This window comes from Stenella coeruleoalba (genome assembly GCF_951394435.1).
Source record: "Stenella coeruleoalba genome assembly, chromosome: 1".
Lineage (NCBI taxonomy): Eukaryota > Metazoa > Chordata > Mammalia > Artiodactyla > Delphinidae > Stenella > Stenella coeruleoalba.
Genome location: NC_137169.1, coordinates 150,384,237 through 150,407,464, shown reverse-complemented (window position 1 = coordinate 150,407,464; position 23,228 = coordinate 150,384,237). Strand labels below are relative to the sequence as shown.

The following is a 23,228-nucleotide window of genomic DNA, read 5'->3' as shown; positions in this document are numbered from 1 at the left end:
CAACTACTGTTTTTGAAAGAACAGTCTTTGTCTAAAGTTGCTCGAATATCTCTTCCATTCTCTACAGCCTAGATACTGAAAACACAAAATGCCACCTTGGGGATTCAGTCTAATTTTTTTAATTAAAGATAATTGTGTACCTTCAGTAGTTAAGTTTTATTAACACCATCTTATTATTTTTTAATTATCAGAGTTAAGTTTTATTAACACTATTTTTATACTGTATTAAAGTGTCCAGTGTGAGCCTCAGGACATGTAATATCCACTTTGCTTGCTTCTCACACCTTCTCAGGTCTTTTTTTTTTTAAGTTTTTTTTTTCTTTTAATATGACCACTTTAAGTCACAATACAGTATTGTAATCTATAACCTCAAGATTGTACAGCATATCTCTAGACCTTATTCATCTTGCATCTCCTTCAGGTTTTTACTCAAATGTCATCTTCTCAGTGAAACCTCCCTGGCCACTTTATCTAAAATTATAGTTCCCCACCCACCTCCTCCAAATGCCTGACACTATCGGTCTCCTTTCTCTGATTTACTTTTTCTCCTCAGAACGTATCACTATATACCATGGTACATTACATACCTGTGCTCCCTATTATAGCTCCATTAAGGGACTTTTATCTTTTCTACTGCTGAATCCTCAGTGCCCAACACCACACCTGACATAGAGTAGACTTCCAATAGCTGTTGAATCAAAGGACAGACACCCAGCAAACCTTGGATTTCAAATGCTTAAAAAAATTTTAAACTCTCAGTCATTTCTCAGGTCTCTTTTCCTCAATAAACATCTCTTATATTAAAATTTTGTTATGAGATTCAATGGGAAGGGGCACAATTATGATGCAACATAGTTCTTTGCATACTTGCTTAAGTATGCTAATGTAAAGAATTGGCCAACAACTTAGTCACTTTTAAATTTCTTTAAAGGAAAATTGATTGTTTAAAACAAAAATATTAGCAATGTATTGTGGAGTTTATAACAGTGTAGACATGAAATGTATGACAATAATAACACAAAGGACTTTACAAGGAAATGCAAGCATTTTGTTGTAAGGACCTTAGGTTAAATGTTACATTATTTTAAGGTAGATCATGAGAAATTTAAAGATGCAGACTATAAACCCTAGAGCAACTTCCAAAATTCATAAAACAAGAGGTATAGCTCATAAGCTAATAGTGGAGATAATATTTAAAATATCAAATCCCAAAGAAATCAGGAAAGAAGAAAAAAAACAAATAGAAAACAATGGGCAGATATAAATTCAACCATACTGCTAATTAGCTGTACTAGAAGTAAATGGTCAAAACATTCCAATTAAAAGGCACATTCGGGCTTCCCTGGTGGCGCAGTGGTTGAGAGCCCGCCTGCCGATGCAGGGGACGCGGGTTCGCGCCCCGGTCCGGGAGGATCCCACATGCCGCGGAGCGGCTGGGCCCGTGAGCCATGGCCGCTGAGCCTGTGCGTCCGGAGCCTGTGCTCCGCAACGGGAGAGGCCACAACAGTGAGAGGCCCGCGTACCGGGAAAAAAAAAAAAAAAAAAAAAAAGGCACATTGTCACAATGAATAAGTAGCAAGGCCCAAATACATCTTGTCGACAATAAATGAGCCATAAATATAAAGATATAAATAGATTAAAGATTATTAGAGGATGGAAAAAGATACACTAATCTTAAGAAAGCTCTAGTGGCTATATTAATATCAAAGTAGACTTCAGAATAAGAAATATCACCATAAATAAAGAGGACATTTCATAATGACGAAAGAGCTAATTCATCAAAAACATAATTTTAAATATACATGCACCTAACAGCTTCAAAGCACACAAAGCAAAAACTTACAGAGTTGAAAAGAAATTAATAGACAAATCCACAATTATTGTTGGAGGTTTTTAACATGCCTCTCTCTCAGTAGCTGACAGAGCAAGTAAATAGAAAATCACTTAGGATACAGAAGATCTGAACGATGCTATCTTCCAATTTGATTTAACTGACATTTAAAGAACACTACTCAACAAGAACAGAGCACATATTCTAAATGCATGTAGAACCTTAATCAAAACAGGCCACATAATGGGTCATAAAACAAATCTCAACAAATTTTAAAAGGCTAAGATTGTACAGAGTATATCCTGTCTACAACAAAATTAAATTAGAAATAAATAATAGAGAGAAATCAGGAAAATCTTCCAATATTTAGAAACATAAACATCATATTTAACTCATGGATTAAATGGAAATCACAAAAAAATTACAAAGTATTTTCAACTGAATGGAAATAAACATACAAAATGTCAGTGTTTGGAAATGCAATTAAAATAGTGTTAGAGAGACATGTATAACTTTAAATGCTTATATTAAAAAAAGTCTAAAATAAATAATCTAATAAGCTTCTAAAGAGGCTAAAAAAAGAAAAAAAGAGAGCAAATTAAACCCAAAGAAAGTAGAAAGAATGGACTAATAAAGAGCTGAAACCAATGAAATAGAAAATAAACATAATCAAATGCTTATTCTTTGGGGAAAAAACTCAAAATCAATAAAATGGAGAAAGCTCTAGTTAGACTGATCAAGAGAAAATGAGAGAAGATACAAATTACCAATACCAGGAATAAAAGAAAGGACATCACTGCAAACTCTACAGAAATTAAAAGGATAATATACAAACATTAAAAACCTTATGCCAATAATTTGACAAGTTGTATGAAATGAATACAGTCCTTGAAAAAACATAAATTACCAAAACTGACACAAAAAGAAACAGAAAAACCTGAATCTCTCCGTATCTGTTAAAGAAGTGGAATTTATAACTAAAAACATCCCCTCAGAGATTCTAGCCAACATTTAAAAGGAAATAATACCAACCCTACATGTACTCTTTCAGAAAAATGAAGGCACTAAAAAACTAAAAAACTACAGGACAGTATGCCTCCAGATGAAAAAGTAGTACATCTTGGCCAAGTGGGGTAGGGCACCTAAGTTAGGTGCTGGGCATATTTATGAATAAAACAGCTAAAACCCTTTCCCACATGGGCACAGCCTTGTGTGAGACATTGTTACCGATGGGGGGACTAATGCCTGGAAGACAAATAACTTGCCAGAGGACACAAACACAACATTTGGATCCAGATCCCTAAAATTCTAAAACCTGTAATTGTATTATACTATACTCCGTATCACCCATCATACTTTGTACTGACAATCTCAGGATTTTATGAGAAATTTTTAAAATCCTTGGAAAGAATTAATATTTTTAAGCATCTATGTACCAGACTAGGTTTTGTGCTCAGTACTGAAATGAGAGTTCTAATGCCATAATTACCATGGCACTTAGAGAACTGTCCTTTCAGTCCTATGGTAAGAGAGTCCCTGAAGCAAAAATGTGAAGTGGTTACATAGCAATGATTCTCAGCAATTTTCTAGTTAGTTTGATTTGATTTTTTGATAACATTATTTACTTCTTTTCACCATTTCAGAATTGACTGTACTAAAAATACATGTTTCTTATAGACATTTTAATAACACATGTTTTAAAGAATACATATATTATTATACATATTACTACTAATATCTAAATTTTAGTCAGAGCTATCCTCTCTGGGCTCAGTTCTCCTCTAACTACTTCTCCTCTAAGAAATACTTTCCTTTAAGAATATCAATTTATGGAAAAGGAAAAACCATTATTAAATAAATATAATACATTTTAAAATTTAAAAATTCACATTTGTTATAATTTAAACCACATTACTTTCCTATTATTCTGGTCCTTTGACCCCTTTGTATTAGTATTTTCTTTGGTTTTTGTACTCTAAAGGAATTAAGTAACTTGCTTAACCACTGTGCTACGTTCAAGAATGCAAACTGTCAAGTGACAGACCCAAAGCATTTATAATGAAAGAAGGTGGAGAATCCAGGCAGGAACACAGGTATCTCTCTTAACACCATGTTCTTTTCAACAGATTGATATCCATCAGCATATATTTACATCTACACATGGCCGAACTACTTACCTGATTATGTGCATTAATGTTATAAGCTACTCAAAGAGTACATACTAGGTATTATCCTATTTTGCAATCCTAAATTGTGGTATTCTGATATTGAATTTCACATAGCAGATGACAGAGGACCATTACAAAGTTCTGAAGATAAGTAGCAGCTTTCATCATTTATTCACAAGACAGAGGCAATGAATACCAAAAGGCCATACATAAAAACTAGAAAGTTAAAGATGACTCATGTTAACAAAATAAAATATATATAAGGTTAATGATTAGTGAGTGTAAGCAGATAAAAAACACTACAAAAGAGGGCTTCCCTGGTGGCGCAGTTGTTGAGAGTCCACACCTGCGGATGCAGGGAACACGGGTTCGTGCCCCGGTCCAGGAAGATCCCACATGCCGCGGAGCGGCTGGGCCTGTGAGCCATGGCCACTGGGCCTGCGCGTCCGGAGCCTGTGCTCCGCAACGGGAGAGGCCAAAAAAACACTACAAAAGTAATGCACAAAAATATAATTTTCATTATATACCTAAGAGACTGTCAGTAAGAAAAATAATACAATATTGTTTCCTATATTACAGCCCTATAGTGATGATATGTAAAAGTTTAAAAGTACTAAGGTAATAACCAAAAAATATTTTAAACTATATAGGTGACAGGCTGAGTATGATTCTCTTTTTTAATCAGAAGCTTAAAATGGCCAACAAACATGACAGATTTATAACCTCCTTCCTCATAAAAGCAAAATGAAACCTTTTTGTCCTCATCCAAATTACATGTTATTATTTGGGACTGCAAAGCTTCCTACTTTCTTTTTTTGTCTAGTTATGCATCTACGCTATTACTCTGGAAACATAAATTGCAGTTTTGCTAAAAAATAAAAAACTATGAGCTCTTCAAAGAAAAGGTTCAGTTTAAACACAAGTATAATTGATAGTTAATATTTTCATACTTTAAACAGGTGAAATACAAATGACTCACAGCCTACTTTGTTTTATGGAAAATACGTAAGTATGTATTCTTTACATGTTATCTAGTCACACTAACAACTAGCAAAGTCTTCAGTATGGGAATACCAATCTACTCATGGACAACATATACGATAATATGAACTAATATAAAAGTGTTTTGCAGTGGTAATCACAAATTGTTCTTTTCAGATTTTATAGATTAAGAAGCCTATGGCAAACTATGAAATGAAAAGGGAGTTTTCACATAAAAGCTGTATGTCAATCCAGTACAGTTTACTTCAAATAAGTTATTTTATTGATTTCCTATGCATAGTATTCAAATCTGTGATTGTTATTTGGAGGTACTTAAGAAAATTTTGATGGGGTTGCCTCTTAAATGGAGGTCAATGCTAAAACTAGAGCAGCTACTGCCTCAGGAGACATACATATTTAAAGACAATTTAAGAGTTCTAATCAATCCCAGAAGTTCTTACATGGTTTATAGTTCTTTCTCTTTCCTGGCTATTGCCTCTTAATCATGTCACTGGTAATTAAAAATGCTATCACTTCAGAGATAGGATAATAACAGGGAAACAAACTTCAAATACACTGGTGGTGGTTGAAATTAATTTCAGAATCTAGTTTGTTGTAACCAATGGAGGAGAAGGCTAGTCTGAATAAAATCTGCATCATTTAAAAAGCAGTATTATTACATTTTAGGTACAATGAATCACTCTAAAGCCTTACCCGATGGGAGACCTACTTTTACATGAGTATTAATATGTGCAAATAAAAGCTCTTTGTATTTTAATGTGGCTTATTTTTTAATAGAAGTAGCGATGTCTCATGAAATACTGCTTAAATTATTCATCTGATTAGCTAATTCTTCAGAAATAGGTAAATTTTAACCTAGCCCTTATTAAAAACAAAAGAAAAAAATGAGTAAGATTCCATGTATCTGAACCCAATTATTACAATTCATCCTACTTAGTGTTCAGTAAAATTAAAGACAAATTGGCTACTAAATGCTTTCATGTGATGTTTCTGATAAAAAGACAGTTATAAATAAATGTATTACGTCCCCCTTACCAATATGAGCTCGGTCAGATATGATAAGCCTTTTTTCCCAGCCTTCCAGACCTAGAGGGAAGGGAAAAAAAGATACATTTAATTGTACATTTTGTATAATTTTTAGACTTAATTTCCTTAGAAATACACTGTTTAAAAGTCTTTTTCACCTAAGTAGTCATTTTAGCATCTTTTCTTCTGCATAGGAAATATGTTTAATAAGAATTTTCTCACCTGTCATTCATTATACAAAGTCATTCACAAATTCCTTCTAAATGTTTTGCTCTAAAAAGCTCCAAATTCAAGCCAGCCATAGCCACATAAAATACTTTCAGGAATCCAAAACAGAAATGGTAGGAAGTATCATTTTGTTGGGGTGGGGGTGGGGGGGGGTTGGGGAGGGTGTGGAGAGGTGGGGGGGTGGGATGTGAGGGAGTGTGGGTGAAGTTCAAAGCAAGGGGAGAATTTTGAGAAAAGGGAGTTAATTTGGGGTATGGCACCCTTTCCCAAAAGACAATTATAAAAAGTGTGATTAGGGCTTCCCTGGTGGTGCAGTGGTTGAGAGTCTGCCTGCCGATGCAGGGGACACGGGTTCGTGCCCCGGTCTGGGAAGATCCCACATGCCGCGGAGCGGCTACGCCCTTGAGCCATGGACGCTGAGCCTGCGCATCCGGAGCCTGTGCTCCGCAACGGGAGAGGCCACAACAGTGAGAGGCCCGCGTACCAAAAAAAAAAAAAAAGTGTGATTAAACAAAATAATAAAATGTTCTAATTCCTCCAAAGTACTGTCAATTACTGCACTTATCACACTGAATTATAAGAAGATACATGTGTCTCCCCATTTAAGTGTGAATGCCTGAGAGTAGGGGCCATGAATTTTCATAGTATGGGGTCTGTCATCCAATAAATGTTCAAGAAAAATGATTGTTGAATGAATAAATAAATGAATCTAAATATTCTTCTTTAAAGAGAGTAACTTAGTAGGCTATATGCATTCTAAGGATAAGCCACTGAGTCCTATTTTCAAAATTAGCATTTGAATATTAAAAATTAGTTGTTAATTTTGATAATATCCAAAGATTTGTTTTACAAATATTCCTTACAGATTAAAGAAGTTATTAAGCCTCCCGCTCTATAGCTGTTTTTGACATGTAACACGTATTCTAAAGTTTGCTTAGGGAATATTATAACAAAATATTACAAAGAAACTCAATAAAGTAGATTCAGCTGGGTTAGATAGGCCAGAAGGAAAAAGAGTAGGGCAAAATTGTAAAGGGGATGAAGGACAGCAGAGAGCAGCAAGGGAACCTCAAGGTGACCAATTAAAAAGGCAGACACAACACACAGGTAAAAGTGCAGGGAAGACAACAGAGATAATAGCAAGACAGGATTCTGCAAAGTCAGATTTAGTTGTTAGGAACACTTGAGGATGGACTGCTACTTTTAAACGTGAAAAATAAACTTTAACGATGTAATAGAATTTAATTCTTTAAATATGAGCTAAGGGAGAACTACACTAATGCTTTTCCTCAATTGTGTATCATTTGCATTGCCACATTCCCCTCAAACCCTAGCAACGTAGCCTAACTGAATGTAAACAGACTTCCAAAAATCCAGAAGAGATTAGAAAAGGCAGGAAATCAAGTCTTTTTTTTAAAGATGGAAGTGGATACATTGCATAGAAGAAGCATTTCCCTCCTTTGGAGGCAGGGACCTAAAAAACCTCTTTTGTCCCTAGGTTATAGTAACAAAGGGAGTTCCAGATCCTCTAGGAAATGAGACTAAAAGTGCACAAAATGGGCTACAGTGGCTCTCTGACTGCCTTAAGCTAATTTTTGGCTTGTGTAGAAGTGGATGCTAACGAGCACAAATGACAAAATGAACTCGTGAATTTCCTAGAGTTTTGCCACCAGCATATAGTAATTCTAGCTACCTAGAGTTTGCAGATGACCAATGTGTAAAAAATCAGGACTTACACAATGACCTTGTTATGTTTGTCTTTTGTTTAGAACACTGATGATAATGAATAAAATTTAATAACTGACATTAAAAATTTTGTCCTACAATAATCTGCAATGTTAAAGTAGAAGACAAAAATGTTAAGTTTTTCTGGAATGAGAGCCCAATAATACTTCATTAAAAAAACAACAACAACAGCAAAAAAAACTGGCTGCCAGACAAAGCAGACTCATTCTTTCATACCTTTTCCTTTTTGAACATTTTTTTCTGCTTCCTCAAACAACCCAGGTAGATGAATTACCACACCATTTCCTAAAAAACAAAAACCACAAATAAGCAAATCCCAAACTTAAACATCTATATCTATAATATAGCCATACATCTTCAATAACCCTTTATCTAGAATAGTAGAAGAGTGAGGCACTTTGATTAGGAGGACATTCTAATTTATCAGGGAGTTACCACAGAAATGGTTCCAAGTTTTAAACGGTAGTATAATGTAAATACATAATAGAACATAATACACAGAATACAAAACACTAAAACTACACTCAATATAACTTGAAATTTCTTTGAAACAAAGTGAAACTATTATTTTGAAAGAAACTAGTTATACAGTTGTAGGCAAACTGAACCAGATCACAGTCTTTCAAATTGGGGACTCAAACCTATTAGTGGCCATAAAATCAATTTATTGGGTTGTGATGAGCATTTTTAAAAATAAAAGACTAGAAGAGAAAATATCAGATTGCATCTTATAAGCGTTCAGAACCAGTCAATGAAACACAGACCTCTTGTATTTCTCACTATGCTTCACAGTGTTTGGAAAATTCATTTGATGATCTAACACTTTGTTATACAATTAAGATTGCCAATGATCAGAAATAAATGCAAAGTAATCATTCCAAAAAAGTTATTAGTGCTAAATGATCTAAAAGAGTTGTAAAACAGCCAAAGTTAGGTATATTCCAGAAGGTACCACTGTCAAGATTAATAAGCAATAAATGAATCATTTGATTAGAGATTAAATAAGGTTAGATTATGAAAAATAAACACTATTATCAATTGGGGGAAAAAAGTCCCTAAATTCAGTTTATATACTTACCAATGAATGCCGTAACATTAGGATTAATTATTCCACTAGGTAAAAGATGAAAATCATACTCCACAGAATCTACAACAACTGTATGGCCAGCATTATTTCCTCCCTGAAATACAAGATTGGGAAAAATGAACCTGACAATAAATATGACAAGGAATATATCTCCTTCCAAAGTGAATTAATGATCTCCTGCTAAAATGTCAATAAAGCAACCCAAGTATTTGCTGTGAATACTTATTCTTTACAGGCTTTACAATAGTTTGTCTATCCTCTCTCCTTTCCCTACTTGAATGGTTATTCCTAACAGGATCTGGAAATTGGAGAGTTCAGGTTTCTGGAAGATAGGAAGACGTATCACTTTTTATTTTATTTTATTATTATTATTTTTTAGCTGGGTTGGGTCTTCTCTTCATTGCTGCATGCGGGCTTTCTCTAGTTAAGGCGAGCGGGGGCTACTCTTGTTGGGATGTGCAAGCTTCTCATTGCGGTGGCTTCTCTTGTCACGCAGCATGGGCTTTAGGCGCGCGGCTTCAGTAGTTGTGGCACATGGGCTCAGTAATTGTGGCTCGTGGGCTCTGGAGCGCAGGCTCAGTAGTTGTGGTGCACAGGCTTAGTTGCTCCGCGGAATGTGGGATCTTCCCAGACCAGAGCTCGAACCTGTGTCCCCTGAATTGGCAGGCAGATTCTTAACCACTGTGCCAACAGGGAAGTCCCATATCCCTTTTTAAAAGAGAGAAAAAAGCGAACAAAGTACAGGGAACAATTAGTTTGTTATTCTGTTTCCGGCACTATGTGGAACATGTAGCAATCTAATTAATTTTCCATGATATTTATCTTAAAAAATCCTTAAAGTAGAAAAATCTATCCAGTTACCCTAACTTGACATGAATATTCATATAATTCTCATTGTCCTAAGAGTGTGTCAAGCAACTCTGTGACCTAAAATTATTATTCTTACATGGACTTATCAACGAGGATATCTCCCAAGTAAATCCCTCAAATATTGGTTATCCTGGAGAATAATTTTTAAATTTTAAAATCAGTCTCATGAGTTTGGTTAGTGACCGATTCCTTGAATCTGCTCATCTCTGGCTAAAGTAATACACTGGGTCAAGGAACCTCTAAAGCTGAGAATCATAGCATAAACCCATGGTGAAACTTCCACTCTATGAAACAAAATGTGAAGTTGAATTATAAAAATTAGGTACAAAGGAGACTGAATATTAAGTGACCAGATAATATTTCTAAGTTTAAAAAGCATGGGGAAAAGACACAAATCAATTTGATTATGTTTAAACTTCTACACAATACTAACAAAAGTTTTAAAATAAACAACAAACTAGGAATATATTTGAACAAATAAAAGGTTTAACAACATCTTTGTGGGACATTTAAAAAAAAAAAATCAAAACGATATCTCCTGAGGATGACTAGTTTAACTTGATCACAAGGCTATTTGACAAATGTATTTTACTTACTTTTACCATCATGATCATGAATTCACAAAAATGCCAGAAAAATAGGTCCTGCAAAAAAATCTTCAAAAAAGCAAATACTTATTTACACTGTGTTTTGCACTGTACAGAGCAAAGAATTCCTTGCTTAAAGACTAGTGTATGTCGTGTAAATTAAAAAAAAAAAAAAAAAGACTTGGTGGTGGTGGCCTATAGTCCACAAGATAACAGGTAGATGACAAGACACAGGACAGAAGTGGTAGTGTTAAGCAATACCTCCTTCACTTGATACCATCAAGGCAACAGGTGAATATTTTTTACTATTTATTTTTTGTAGGCAACATCTGCATATGATACAAAAGGCACAGAAGGATGCACAATAAAAAGTGAAGTTCTTCCCATACTCCACCCTCCTCTTCCCTGCTACAAGGCTGCTGTTACCACCAGCTTTCTGTGTCCTTCCCTAAGTAATTTTGCATATACAAACACATTTATACATTGTTTTATTCCACCTATACAAATGGTAGGAAAGATACACACCTGGGCAGCTTGCTTTTTTACTTAACAAATCTTGGAGCTCATTCCATAACCTTGTGAACAGAACATCTCATCCTTTGAACAGCTGCACTACATTCCTTTTTATATGGACACATAATTTATTAAACTGGTCCCAAAGAAAGACATTCAGATTGTTTCCAACCTTTTGTCATTATTAACAATGTTGCAATACACTTCCTGGTACACACTTTACTATTATTTCACACTTGGCAGGTTTATCACCAATCCTGACAGAATCTTAAAACATAGAATATATTGATCTTAACTTAGTCTTTCTTAAATAACTCACAGGACAATTCTTACTTGGTTTTTACGGTTTTCCTTTTACTCTATCCCTCATACCAATATTAGCCTTTTTATCACAACTTTTTATGATTTAGGAAACGTCCCCCAACTTTTCAGGAAAAATCTTTTCAGAGTATGAAGCTCACTAAAATTTCCTCAAATCCTAGGAAAGTGTTAATTTGTTATTATAACTATTTACTCTAAATTGTTATAAAACACTAAATTTAATGAATTTGTATTAAATTGTTAATAGTATTGGTGACTTTGAGACCAACAACCAATAAAGCATTATTATTTAAGCAGAACCAGTTTTCTTTTTAATCCATCATTTGCTTAATATAAAAAACAATCTACTCTGTAATTTTGATGTAGACCTTTAAAGTAAGTCTCCTTTACACAAAGTTATTTTTACAGATATACTAATCATTTGGTGAAATAATTTACACAAAGTTATTTTTACAGATATACTAGTCATTTGGTGAAATAATTATTAACTCGGTTGTTCTTGTGTGTAACAAAGCCTACTACTCTCTTAGATAATATCTTGCCAAGACAGGAAGTAATGATGGAAAGATAGTGGCTGATATGTTTGTTTGTTTGAGGCAGGTGGTTGTGATTGGCGATAAATGACTTGAGGGCGATAAATTGCTTTAATTCTTAGAGTCCTTCCAAGTTTACATACAGGTGGTGGTTCAGGCTGGAAAAGTTCAGCTGCAGAAGGCTTGAAATCACACTTTCGTGTACAGCTTGCTCACTCAAACAATGCCCAAGATTTTTCAATAACCAATGCCTTATTAAGGATTACTATATGGTTTAAATCCCATTTATATTGTTTGACTGAGTAGGAAAATATGGTTAAATAAACCCAAGAATAACCCTAAAATTTTCCTTTTAAGGAGTTAGGGGAGAAAATGTAAGTGCTTATTAGTATATTCAGTCACTAGTGCCCTAAGAGGGAGTTGGGGTATAATAGCTTCTAATCTTGAAACACTCACTGTGCAGAAAACAGTCCTGAGGTGAACTGAGGAGCTACTCACAAGGAATTTCTTGACAAATTAAATCTACATATATAAAATAAGTTTGAGTATAGGGTCATTTCACCAAAAGCCCCTGATGAAGCTTCAAATTTGAAGTGCCTACTTGGACGCTAACCTAAAATACTTATAAATTGTGTGGAATATACAAAATTCTTCTTGGGAGCTCAGGAAAAGTGTCCTGAAACAGAGGTCCATGGAAAGGTCACATGTTATTAGCAGAGAGCAAAACAAAGAAGTTTCAATAGGACCACCACTGCCAGCCTCACCCAACCACAAATACCCACTACGAAGTTACAAGGGCAGATACAGTCCTCCCTCCATATCCACAGGAGACTGGTTCCAGGACTCCCACAGATACCAAAATCCAGAAATGTTTAAATCCCTTGTATAAAGTAGTGTGGTATTTGCATACAAGCTACGTGCATCCTCAAATATACTTTAAATCATCTCTAGATTACTTATAATACCTAATACAACGTAAATGCTATGTAAATAGTCGCCAGCATGGCAAATTCAAGTTTTGCATTTTGGAACTTTCTGGAATTTTTTTTCGAATATTTTCGATTGGTGGTTGGTTGAATCCTTGGATGCAGACCCCAGGGATATGGAGGGCCAACTGTACTCTGAACTGCAGGCTCCCACATTTGTGATGGAATGCTTCTCACATGGGCAACTCTATGTAGTATGTACCAAGATAAGTAGCAAGGACATACCTGTTTAATTATGCTTAACAATTCTCCTAAGTAGCACTGGGAAGGCCAGATAAATGATGGGAGCTAAATATATCCTTATTTCTACTGATACTTTTAACAGACTCCCCAAAGCAAATTTGGTAAACTATCCTCCCAGATACAATATTAATCACATACTAATAGTTATATGTAACTACCTCTTGCTGCTTTGCTAAATTCCCATAACACTTATAATCCCAGTCATTCATGCAGCATTTAACAAATATCTCTAATTATCATAGCTGTATATTTTATACTACCTAAAAAAACAAATATGTTCACTTAATTGCTATACAAACAAGGAGCTGTGGAATAGTAATTAATGTTGTTTTCCAGATCAATTATTATCAATAGAGAAAATATTTCTTAATGAATCTCAGATGTCTTAATTTTTAACATTTTTAATTTTAAAATATCCCATCTAAAACCCCAAGAAACAAACCAACCAGTGGAGCCCAAAAAAGTGGCTGCATAGTGTGTGGCAAGTCTCTTTGAGGAAAAACCTAAGTTTATAATGCCTTATATGATATTTTTTCTTATATTAAATAACAAGAACAAATGTAAAATTCAGTGGGGATAGATGTGAGATGATCTTTAAGTACAAGGACTCACTACTTCTTTGCTTCCCCCGCAGTGACCAATAAAGTTCTATGACATTGTTAGTACTTATTTGATATGGACTGATTAATTTTAGGAAACAAAACTCTACAAGTCTGAGACAATAAAGCCATTCTATAGCCTCCCAAAAAAGAATAAATGCAAATTAATAGTATTAAAGTAAAGAATATATCAAAAAAAAGAAATCCAGTCATCCAATCAGCACTCACCACAATCACAAAAACATCCCCTAATTTGGTGTTTATTTTACCTATTTTCTTTGACCATTATTCTTACATTAAGATTGAATGTAAATATCAAATAAGCTTCCTAATGACCAGGAAAAAACTGTATCTCATTGAAATAAATTAGAACATTATGATGGGGGCGGGGGGAGCAGAACTAAAGTTCTGTGTTCTCAAAGATGAAGAGCAAAGTTTCTTGTATATACTCTTAGTTTTTAAAAACCAATACAGCTAACGCTCATTATTTTAATTATAGTTAAAATAATAATAACCTATTTAACACCAAACATTCTTCCCTCTAGAAAAGCACTAGAGGTCTACAGTGATATTAGAAAATAGTTTACAAATGAGAATCACCCTGAATTAATGTTTCCTCATTTCTTAATTTTCCCATATGAAATTAACTGTAGGTCAGCTATACCTTTTGTATGTTGAGACCCTCTGCTTCCCTACCCCCTCACCCCTTACTTTGTAAATCATAGTAATCATCCCCTCTGGCCACAGTAATTGATCCAGACAGGGAAACCTGATCCAAGCTTGAGCCAATCAAGCTCCTCTCTCTTGGGAATTTGATTTTCAAAGTCAGAGATGGCTATCACCTAAGGGAGCATCCTAAAGGGAAAGGCTGCCAGTTCTGGCTGCTGAGATCCCAGAAGCTGTCTGCCTTTGTCTCAGGCCACTTTAAGGTTTAGCCATCTTGGTCTTCCTTTAAACATATTGGCATTTTGCTTAAGACAATCTCTTTCCATTGCTTGCAGACAAAGAATCCAAATGATTCACAAAACAAACTCATTGCAACATGGTATGTATACAGCTGGCTCTCTAAGTTCACATCTTGTGCTAGTAATAACTGAATATAAAATGATTAACTTATGTACACCTGAAACTAACTGTAAATCAACTATACTTCAATTAAAAAATGATTAACTTCTAAATTTTAATATTTATGCTGTCAAGAACAAACCTCTAAAACATGGTACTGCAGGATACAGGGATGATACAATATTATTTAGTATTTAGTTATTTTGTAACTGTTCTCTTAAATATCATATAAGGCATTACAGACTTATGTTTTTCCTCAGAGACTTGCCACACAATATGAAGCCACTTTTGGGCTCCACTGGTTTGTTTGTTTCTTGGGGTTTTAGACAGTATATTTCAAAATAATAGTATTTAATTCTTTTATATTGTTTCCATGTGTACTTTTTTCCCCCCAATTTAATTTTAAACTTAAGAAAGTCAGAAGACAAGTGTTTTAAGTTTCTTTCCACCACTCCTCAGAACCAGAGGCTGTCAAGACCAGCTCTAGAATAAAAGTTTGGATCAGGAAATGTTGATATGTGTAAGTTTCTAATTAAGAAGGTCCAGGAGAGATTTAAAAAAAAAAAAGAAAAAGAAAAGAAAAGTAAAAAAGAAATTTAAACAGGAACAAAATGACATTAGTCTGCAAAAGTGACTCCCAAGTATTAACTTCTTAGTTTGCTCCTAGGTCTTCCTCTTCCCCAAATCACTCGGGCAACTAAGTGAGTTTCTGCTGGGAGAGGAGATGAAGGCAGTGTTACAACCGGAAACAATGATGTCTCTTTTTAGCAATAGTGTTGTGGGCTAACAATTTCATGCACATAGCCAAGAGGCATTTCTCAGGCCACTTAGGCCTCTAAAATAGTATCTGTCTTCTCTTCTCTTTGTCTTCTTTTTGCTCTGAATACATGAACACTGTACAGTAATCACAGAGCTCCAAATGAACATCAATCAAGAAGTCAGAGTAAACACTGTGGATTACAGCAGAGCACAGCAATGCCTCAGACCCCATGACTTTGAACTATTCCAGCAATCAAGAAAGTGTTCCCACTTCCTACCTAGTCTTCAAGCTTCTTAGAAACCTAACAATCTTTTGAGTTGGTGCTTATTACCTGTGCTGTTTTTCTTGGTAAACACTGAAAGGCCTGTGTCCCTTTCCTGATGAAACACTTCACTATTTGCCAAAACTAAAACATAGCAATCTACAGCAATAAAGCAATTATAAACAAGGATGACTGTTCTTTTATAAAAACATTCATATAATTGCAATTAGCTTATGATTTCAAAGTAGAGCAGGTTTAAGTTACTAGCAGTAAGTTGATCAAATTAAACTATTCAACAGTAACCAGACACACTAGATAGGAAAACATATACAGGGTATCTGAATTTCTTTTTAGCAAAGACATCCAAGTATACTGCTCAGTTATCTCTTAAAGGCTTACAGTATCTACTTTACCTTACAGTATTATGGTTACCTTCCAGTTTCATACACAGATAAATGTCACACAAATGATAAAAATCTCAAGTACCTTGTATTTTGTACCTTAAATTACCATTATAAAACAACTTCTCACAATGAAAATGGAATGAGGCATGGCCTTGGAGGATCTCAGGTTCCTAATTAAGAAGCTCTAGACTCTAGGTACCAAACTCTAATATACACACTTACTAAACAACGGTCAGAGATGACCAGGGTCATAGTCAGGAAGATCAGACATGCAAGCAAAAAATGCATAAACCAATAATGTTGTGCAGCTCTCTAAATGCTTGATAAAAATTCACTTAATCATTACATTTATGGAGGTATTTTCTTAAAACACATTGAAATTGAACTGCAGATTTCAAGTCAAAAAAGTTTTCTCTCATGAATAAAATTCTTCCTTTAAAAGGGTGTTTAAAAGCTTGACACAAAAATCCCATTTTTAAAAATTTCATGGGACCTCTTATTTTTTAAAGAGGAATTTTATTATATTGAATTAAATATAATTAAAAGTTGGTCCAATGTAAAGAACCATTCCGTCTTGGAGCCAGAGTAGCCATGGGAACTGTTTACTGTTCTTTTCTTTCTTTCTTTCTTTCTTTCTTTTTCTCTTTCTTTCTTTCTTTCGTTCTTTCTTTCTTTCTTTCTTTCTTGACTGAAGTATAGTTGATTTACAGTGTTGTGTTAGTTTCAGGTGTACAGCAAAGTAATTCAGTTATACATACATATATATTTTTTTAAATAAATATTTACTTATTTACTTTTGGCTGCGTTGGGTCTTCATTGCTGCACACGGGCTCTGTCTAGTTGCGGTAAGGGGGGGCTACTCTTCGGTGCGGTACGCGGCCTTCTCATTGCGGTGGCTTCTCTTGTTGCGGAACACATTCTCTAGGCGAACAGGCTTCAGTAGTTGTGGCTCGTGGGCTCCAGAGAGCAGGCTCAGTAGTTGTGGCACACAGGCTTAGTTGCTCCGTGGCATGTAGGATCTTCCCAGACCAGGGATCGAACCCATGTCCCCTGCATTGGCAGGCGGATTCTTAACCACTGTGACACCGGGGAAGTCCCATACATATATATATTTTTTTCAGATTCCTTTTCCCCTTATAGGTTATTACAAAATATTGAGTATACTTCCCTGTGCTATACATACTTACTGTTCTTTTCAATTGCTTTCCCCAGATAATACTGAATACCTCAATATCCCTTTGACGTTAGATAAAAGTATTCTAATATCACCAGTCTTCACTTATTGGTATGTAGCTCAACCACATTAATCAAAATCTGACCTAGTCCCCAAAAGATACTATAAGTAGATTTGTATTCAGTTACAGTAAGTAAGCTATTAACTATATTATCAATTCACCAGTTCACTCTAGATTTGTTCTAGGCAAAAGTTTTTCCTAGAGATACTTAAAACTAACGAACTAACCCACCCGTTCTCACCAAAATTAAAGAAACAGAATAATATTGATCTGATACTGAGATAACCTCATATAATTTAAAAAATATATGCCTCAAAAATAGAGATAATGGTATATTATATACACTAATACAATAAGTTTAAATAGTGAACAACTTGAGACATCCTCATCGACCAAACTTTGAGATCTACTGCCCTCAACAAGGAAAAACTATTTACTAGAATCACAGAGCATTCAACTGAAATTTGCTGAGGAAATACACAAAAATGATACAATTATCAGTTATCTATTTTCTCATAGATACAAGAAATAAGTCTAAAATAAACTAGTAAAGCCTTTGAACATAATGGTACATGAAAAATACTAGCTAAAAATACTACTTAACAAATGTTCATCCAAGGAAAGTTGGGGATTCCACGTTAAAGTCATGCCAATAGTCAATTAAATTGTCTAGGGGTATATTAAAATAATACAGGAAAGGGCTAAACTACTGAATTCACAGAAATTTCTAAGGGTGATCCAGGTCACCCAATAAATATTTGTTGAGTATTTACTTCCTCTCTGCCTCACACAGTACTGGATGCTATGGAAGAAAACAAAAAAGGAACAAGTCCTCTTTTTGAGAAAACGTACATTCTAGTAGGGAAAACACAGTAATCCGAGAAAGCAGGAGTTAACCAAGTACACCACACTCTGGTATACACTTATGTAGGCACTTGGGAAATACTACACATAAAAAACAATCCTGATAGGAGACACAGAAATAGCAATTGTTATAACACTGGAAGAATGGCTTACCTTAAATGCTAATTCTCCACCATCTTCAAAATTATGGGAAGTGGTTTAGAAGATAATTTTAGCTGTATAAGGTCAAGGCATTAAAAAACACTGAAATTATTCTCTTTTAAATTATCTTTCAACCTTTCTGATTATTTCAAGGAGAACGCCTCAGTTGCGGCTGGTATGTCTTTTACATTTCTCTATCACTTGCTAATAGCTGGTTTCAGAGCCTTCAGCAAATACCAGCATCTAGCTATAAATTAACATTTTTTTTCATTGTGTTTACTTTTATGGCCAACTTTATATAGCAAGTGACAGGATATACTTTCCCTTTGTAATTAATTTTAGTTAAGATTTTCTCTTTATATTAACTTTAAAGCCCTGGGGAAAAAACACAAAGAAATACTCTTCTACCTATTCCTGATTACAGGCAACTTCATGCCTGTAGTTGTAGCTGAGACTACCAAGCTTTACTTTCTCCAGAACAATAAATAAGCCCATGCTTAAGGTCTGGTATAAAGTACAATAGTTAAAATCTCTGTAGTTTCTACTCAACAAAATAAAGAAAATAAAGAATAATAGTTTACTCTGAGAGTATCTGGGGAGAAAAAAACCCAGTAATATTCTCCTAATAAAACTATTTTTGTGTTGCCAGGAAGGAGGCTTCCTATTCCCATACTTTAACCCTTCGGAAAAACCTGTACTAGTCCCCTTCTCTATCCCCACCCTGGGAAATACTTGTTTAAGAAACAGTTGTCCACTAGACTATAAGCTCCCTGTGGGCACAAGCCCTGCCTTTTTCAGATTTAACTCTGGGGCTAAGTGGTCCCCTGTAGATATTCATTATGTGATTGTTGGATGAATGAACTGTGCCAGGAATTGGTCCTATACTTAATTCTTCTCTTTTTCTTAAAAGACCTATCGATTTAAAATTAAGTCATCCTTTCATGCAAGTCCTACACACTTATTTAAGGATCTAGTGTATCTAACAAGTTATAAGTAACTTCCTATAAATCTTGAATCTAAAATACAGGTCTTAAGTGCTATGATGATGAAAATGCCACTAGTTTTGCTTATATTCTTTCCAAACAGGCATTTTAAATATTAAAATATATAGTTAAATGCAGTGTCAGCTTTTCTTTTTAAAAAAACTGTATTTTTACTGGAAAAAATTCCTTATTTTATGATTCCATTAGAGATACATTCTGTGTATACCACTTCTGGAGAAAGACTGTATAAAACCTGAGATTATGGCATGAATATAACAAAAATATACTGCTTAAACTCTAACAAAGTGCATATTATTTTCAATAATACACAAAATTTGAATCATCAAACATGGCAATTCAAGCTCAAAATGTTTTTCCTAAAGTTGACTTTTCCCAGCTCTCTATACATACTTATTAAGAATTTCAACATTCCATAACCATCAATTTTATAAGTCAGGAGAACTTCACTAAGTAGATGTCAGCTTACTAGGACTGACCAGATGATATAAAGTTACCAAGGTGAATCACAAGGGATATTCTTAAGTCTATTCATTACTTATCTGCCTGCACTAACAAGACGTAAGAATCCTTCTAATGATGAGCTCTTAAAAGGCACTAGAAGAATACAACACTTTTTAAATTATATAAGGAAGGTAGTAAGTCAAAACTTTCCCGGTGAGTAAAGTCTGCCTAACAAGTCTGCTCATATGTTTCTTCTCTAACTTCAGCTAACATTTTGTTTGTTTGTTTGTTTGTTTGTTTTGCGGCGCGCGGGCCTCTCACTGTTGCGGTCTCTCCCGTTGCGGAGCACAGGCTCCGGACACGCAGGCTCAGCGGCCATGGCTCACGGGCCCAGCCGCTCCGCGGCATGTGGGATCTTCCCAGACCGGGGCACGAACCCGTGTCCCCTGCATCGGCAGACGGACACTCAACTACTGCGCCACCAGGGAAGCCCTCAGCTAACATTTTAAAGCCAAACTTGGCTCCTTCTCCGTCACTTCTCTCTAGACTTTCCAAGGGCATCAGATCAGATTGGTCCATGACCTCCTTCAAGATTACTTTTTACAGTAACACAGTAGCACCTTCTCCAATCAACAAACTAATTCTACTACGTTTCAAAGGGATGTTAAAACTGAGGATCTTCCAGAATAAAGGCAAAATGGTCACATTCCCAAAACCTTCTTACAAGCCATAATGTAGCTGATCCCGAGCACTACTATTTCTGTGTAAGGAAGATGTCAGAAATGACAGTGAAGTAAATAAACAGGTCTCAGCCTCTCTCCCCTCCTACCCAGAAAGAGTTAGGTATATTTTCATACTTCTTTCCCCACAGCACAGCCAGATCTGATTTTAAGACAAAAGGAAGGTGAAGGCCAGCCTTCTGGAGCAGCTCCTAAGGCAGTGTGAGGCAACCCCTTTAGGGGTGTTATTAAGTAAGGTATGCGTGTTGCCAGAGGGGTGGAGGAATAGAAGGCTGGAAGGGAGGTGCTGGTGGTGGTGCTAGTGGTAATACTAAGAGGCAACTGGTGCAACAGCTGTCTTAACCAAGGAACGGGCAGGATGGATTTTTGCACGCAAAAAACAAGATTTTTATTTAACTTTTGATGTGCCTACGATTACCTTTTCTGCATGCTCAAATGGTACTCAATTTTAGGTAGAAAACTTCCAATCAAGTGGGCCTATGAACTTGTTAGAATGTACACAGCATCATCATATTGTGCCAGGTAAGTTCATGAAGAAGAAACATTCTTGCAACCTAAACAGGCAGTGGTTAACTTCAGATATTACACTACCATTCGTTTTGAAAGTAGTTATTGCTCAACTATTTCGAATTTTAAAATTGGTAACAGTTATCTAAGAGCCTTTACAAAGGCCTAGCCTCTAGGCTGCTTCAAAGCAAACGACAAATAGGAAGAAAGCTTACAGTGAAAACCACGTGTCTCCCGGTAGGAAGTACCTTACCATTCCATTTCCCGAAAGTTCACTCTAGATGTGAGCGTAACACTGTAAATATTTCTAAATACTAGATTTGACACTCGTGTATTTCACTTGCCTCAATCGTAAAAGAGCTGGGTGGGATTCCCACCTCTGGGACCAACATGTAAAATTAATCTCCCCTTAGTATACCGGGTACCGAGTAAAAAAACCGGGGACACTAAACAGTCATCAAACAGCCCTAAGCCCCGGAGGTGGGTTCTCATGTCAACAAAGTGGCCCGGAGGTGGCAAAGCTCTGCAAGCTCGGGGCCTGCAGGTGGGGAAGTGGTGAGTCTGGATTTCAGGGCGTTTCGGCCCACTTGGTCTCCCTGAGCGGATGGGTGATGATGGGGAAGGTTTTGCGGCCCCGTAGGGTCTCCGCCCGGAGTCGCCAGCAGGCCTCGGGCGGTAGCTCCTCAAATTCGAACAGTAACCCACCTCCACCCCGGCCTCAGTCCTGGGTTTGAGCACTTGTCCCCAGACCGAGAACTGCAACTCCCCAGGCATCGCGCATCTCAAAGGCTCCCCGTCAAGCCGCATCTTCCTCCTGAGCCACCCCGAGCCCTCAGCCCAAGGCCCCAGGGCAGGGGTCTCCGACCTCCCGCCATTTCTCCACGTCGCCGCAGCTCATAATAAAAGGAAAGAACCTCAAGGTGACACCTTATTTTGGACGGTGAATGCGAGTTCTGGGCCCGAGCTCAGGGGCCGGCTTCCCATCAGAGCCCGGCCGCCTCACCTGGCAGCGGCACACGATGTCTGCGTCCTGCGCCAGCAGATCCACCACCTTCCCCTTGCCTTCGTCGCCCCACTGCGCGCCGAGCACCACCGTCACCCGGTTCCCTCCGGGCCGCGCCCTGGGGCGGCCGCAGTCGCCGTTGGGCAAGGAGGATGCCGCCGGGTTGGTCTCTGCGAACGCCATGGCTCCAGAGACGCGAGGAGAGCCCGAAGGGGACGCGGGCGGGCAGGAGTGCGCGAACTGAACTGCTCTGCGGCCGCCAGCCACATGCGGAGGAAGAAGGAGCCAGAGCCAACCCGCCCCCGCCCCGCCGCCTGTCGGGTCGCCACCCTCCCGCCAGGCCCGCCCAGCGCTCCCGCCGCCCTCGGCGCGGGGGGAATCACGACCTCCCGGAGGACGCCGGCCTCGGCAGCACCGCCCCTCAGGGAAAGACCACGCCCCTTCCACGGCCGGGCGCGCCCCTCCAGGGCGAACCGGGCGAGCGGAAAGGGGCGGGGGCGGGGTTTCGAGCGCGCTTCAGCCTCAACGCCCCGCCCACCCGCCCGTCCTCCCGCTTTTCAAACTGGAGAGGCGGGGAGGTGTGTGCCTGTGCGTCAGACTACAACTCCCGGCAGCGCTCTGGCGGAAGCGACGTATACCAGTGATTTGGTGTCTGCCATCTGCACGTTTCAGTCTCTGAAAATGTTCATATTTAAATAATTTTTAATTTGTTTTTATTAAGGGATGAGACAGTGTGTACAAAATACAAAGGGTGCAATTTCAAAATACAAATGGGATGAAATTGAAACGTACTATAGATTTATAATTTGGAAAGTAAAGCTCTGGAAGTAAGAACAGAGATGGGAACAGGCAAACTCGAAAGTAAAGCAGTAATGTAGAGGACATTAGGCCTGAAAATGTAGAGAACACGTAGAGTCCTATACCTTCTCATTTTACATATTAGTAACAGAAGTTCAGAGAGAAGGAATGAATTGCCCATGTCATACAATATATGCCAAATACTATAATACACTTTTAATTCCCACAACCATATGAGGTAGGTAATACTATCTTATCCTTATT

At 36.9% G+C, this 23,228-nt stretch overlaps 1 protein-coding gene across 1 annotated transcript in view; it reads right to left on the bottom strand.

Moving 5' to 3' along the window:
* The window catches only part of ADSS2 (adenylosuccinate synthase 2), a 40,636-nt gene extending 18,191 nt beyond the window's left edge, over positions 1-22,445 (bottom strand). The window contains exons 1-4 of the mRNA XM_079936953.1: positions 22,167-22,445; positions 9,080-9,182; positions 8,218-8,286; positions 6,037-6,087 (exon numbers count right to left, since the gene is read on the bottom strand). Of these exons, the coding sequence (XP_079793079.1) occupies positions 6,037-6,087; positions 8,218-8,286; positions 9,080-9,182; positions 22,167-22,349 (406 nt within the window). The 5' untranslated portion in view covers positions 22,350-22,445. The remainder of the gene's footprint in view (positions 1-6,036; positions 6,088-8,217; positions 8,287-9,079; positions 9,183-22,166) is intronic.
* Positions 22,446-23,228: the final 783 nt, after the last annotated feature.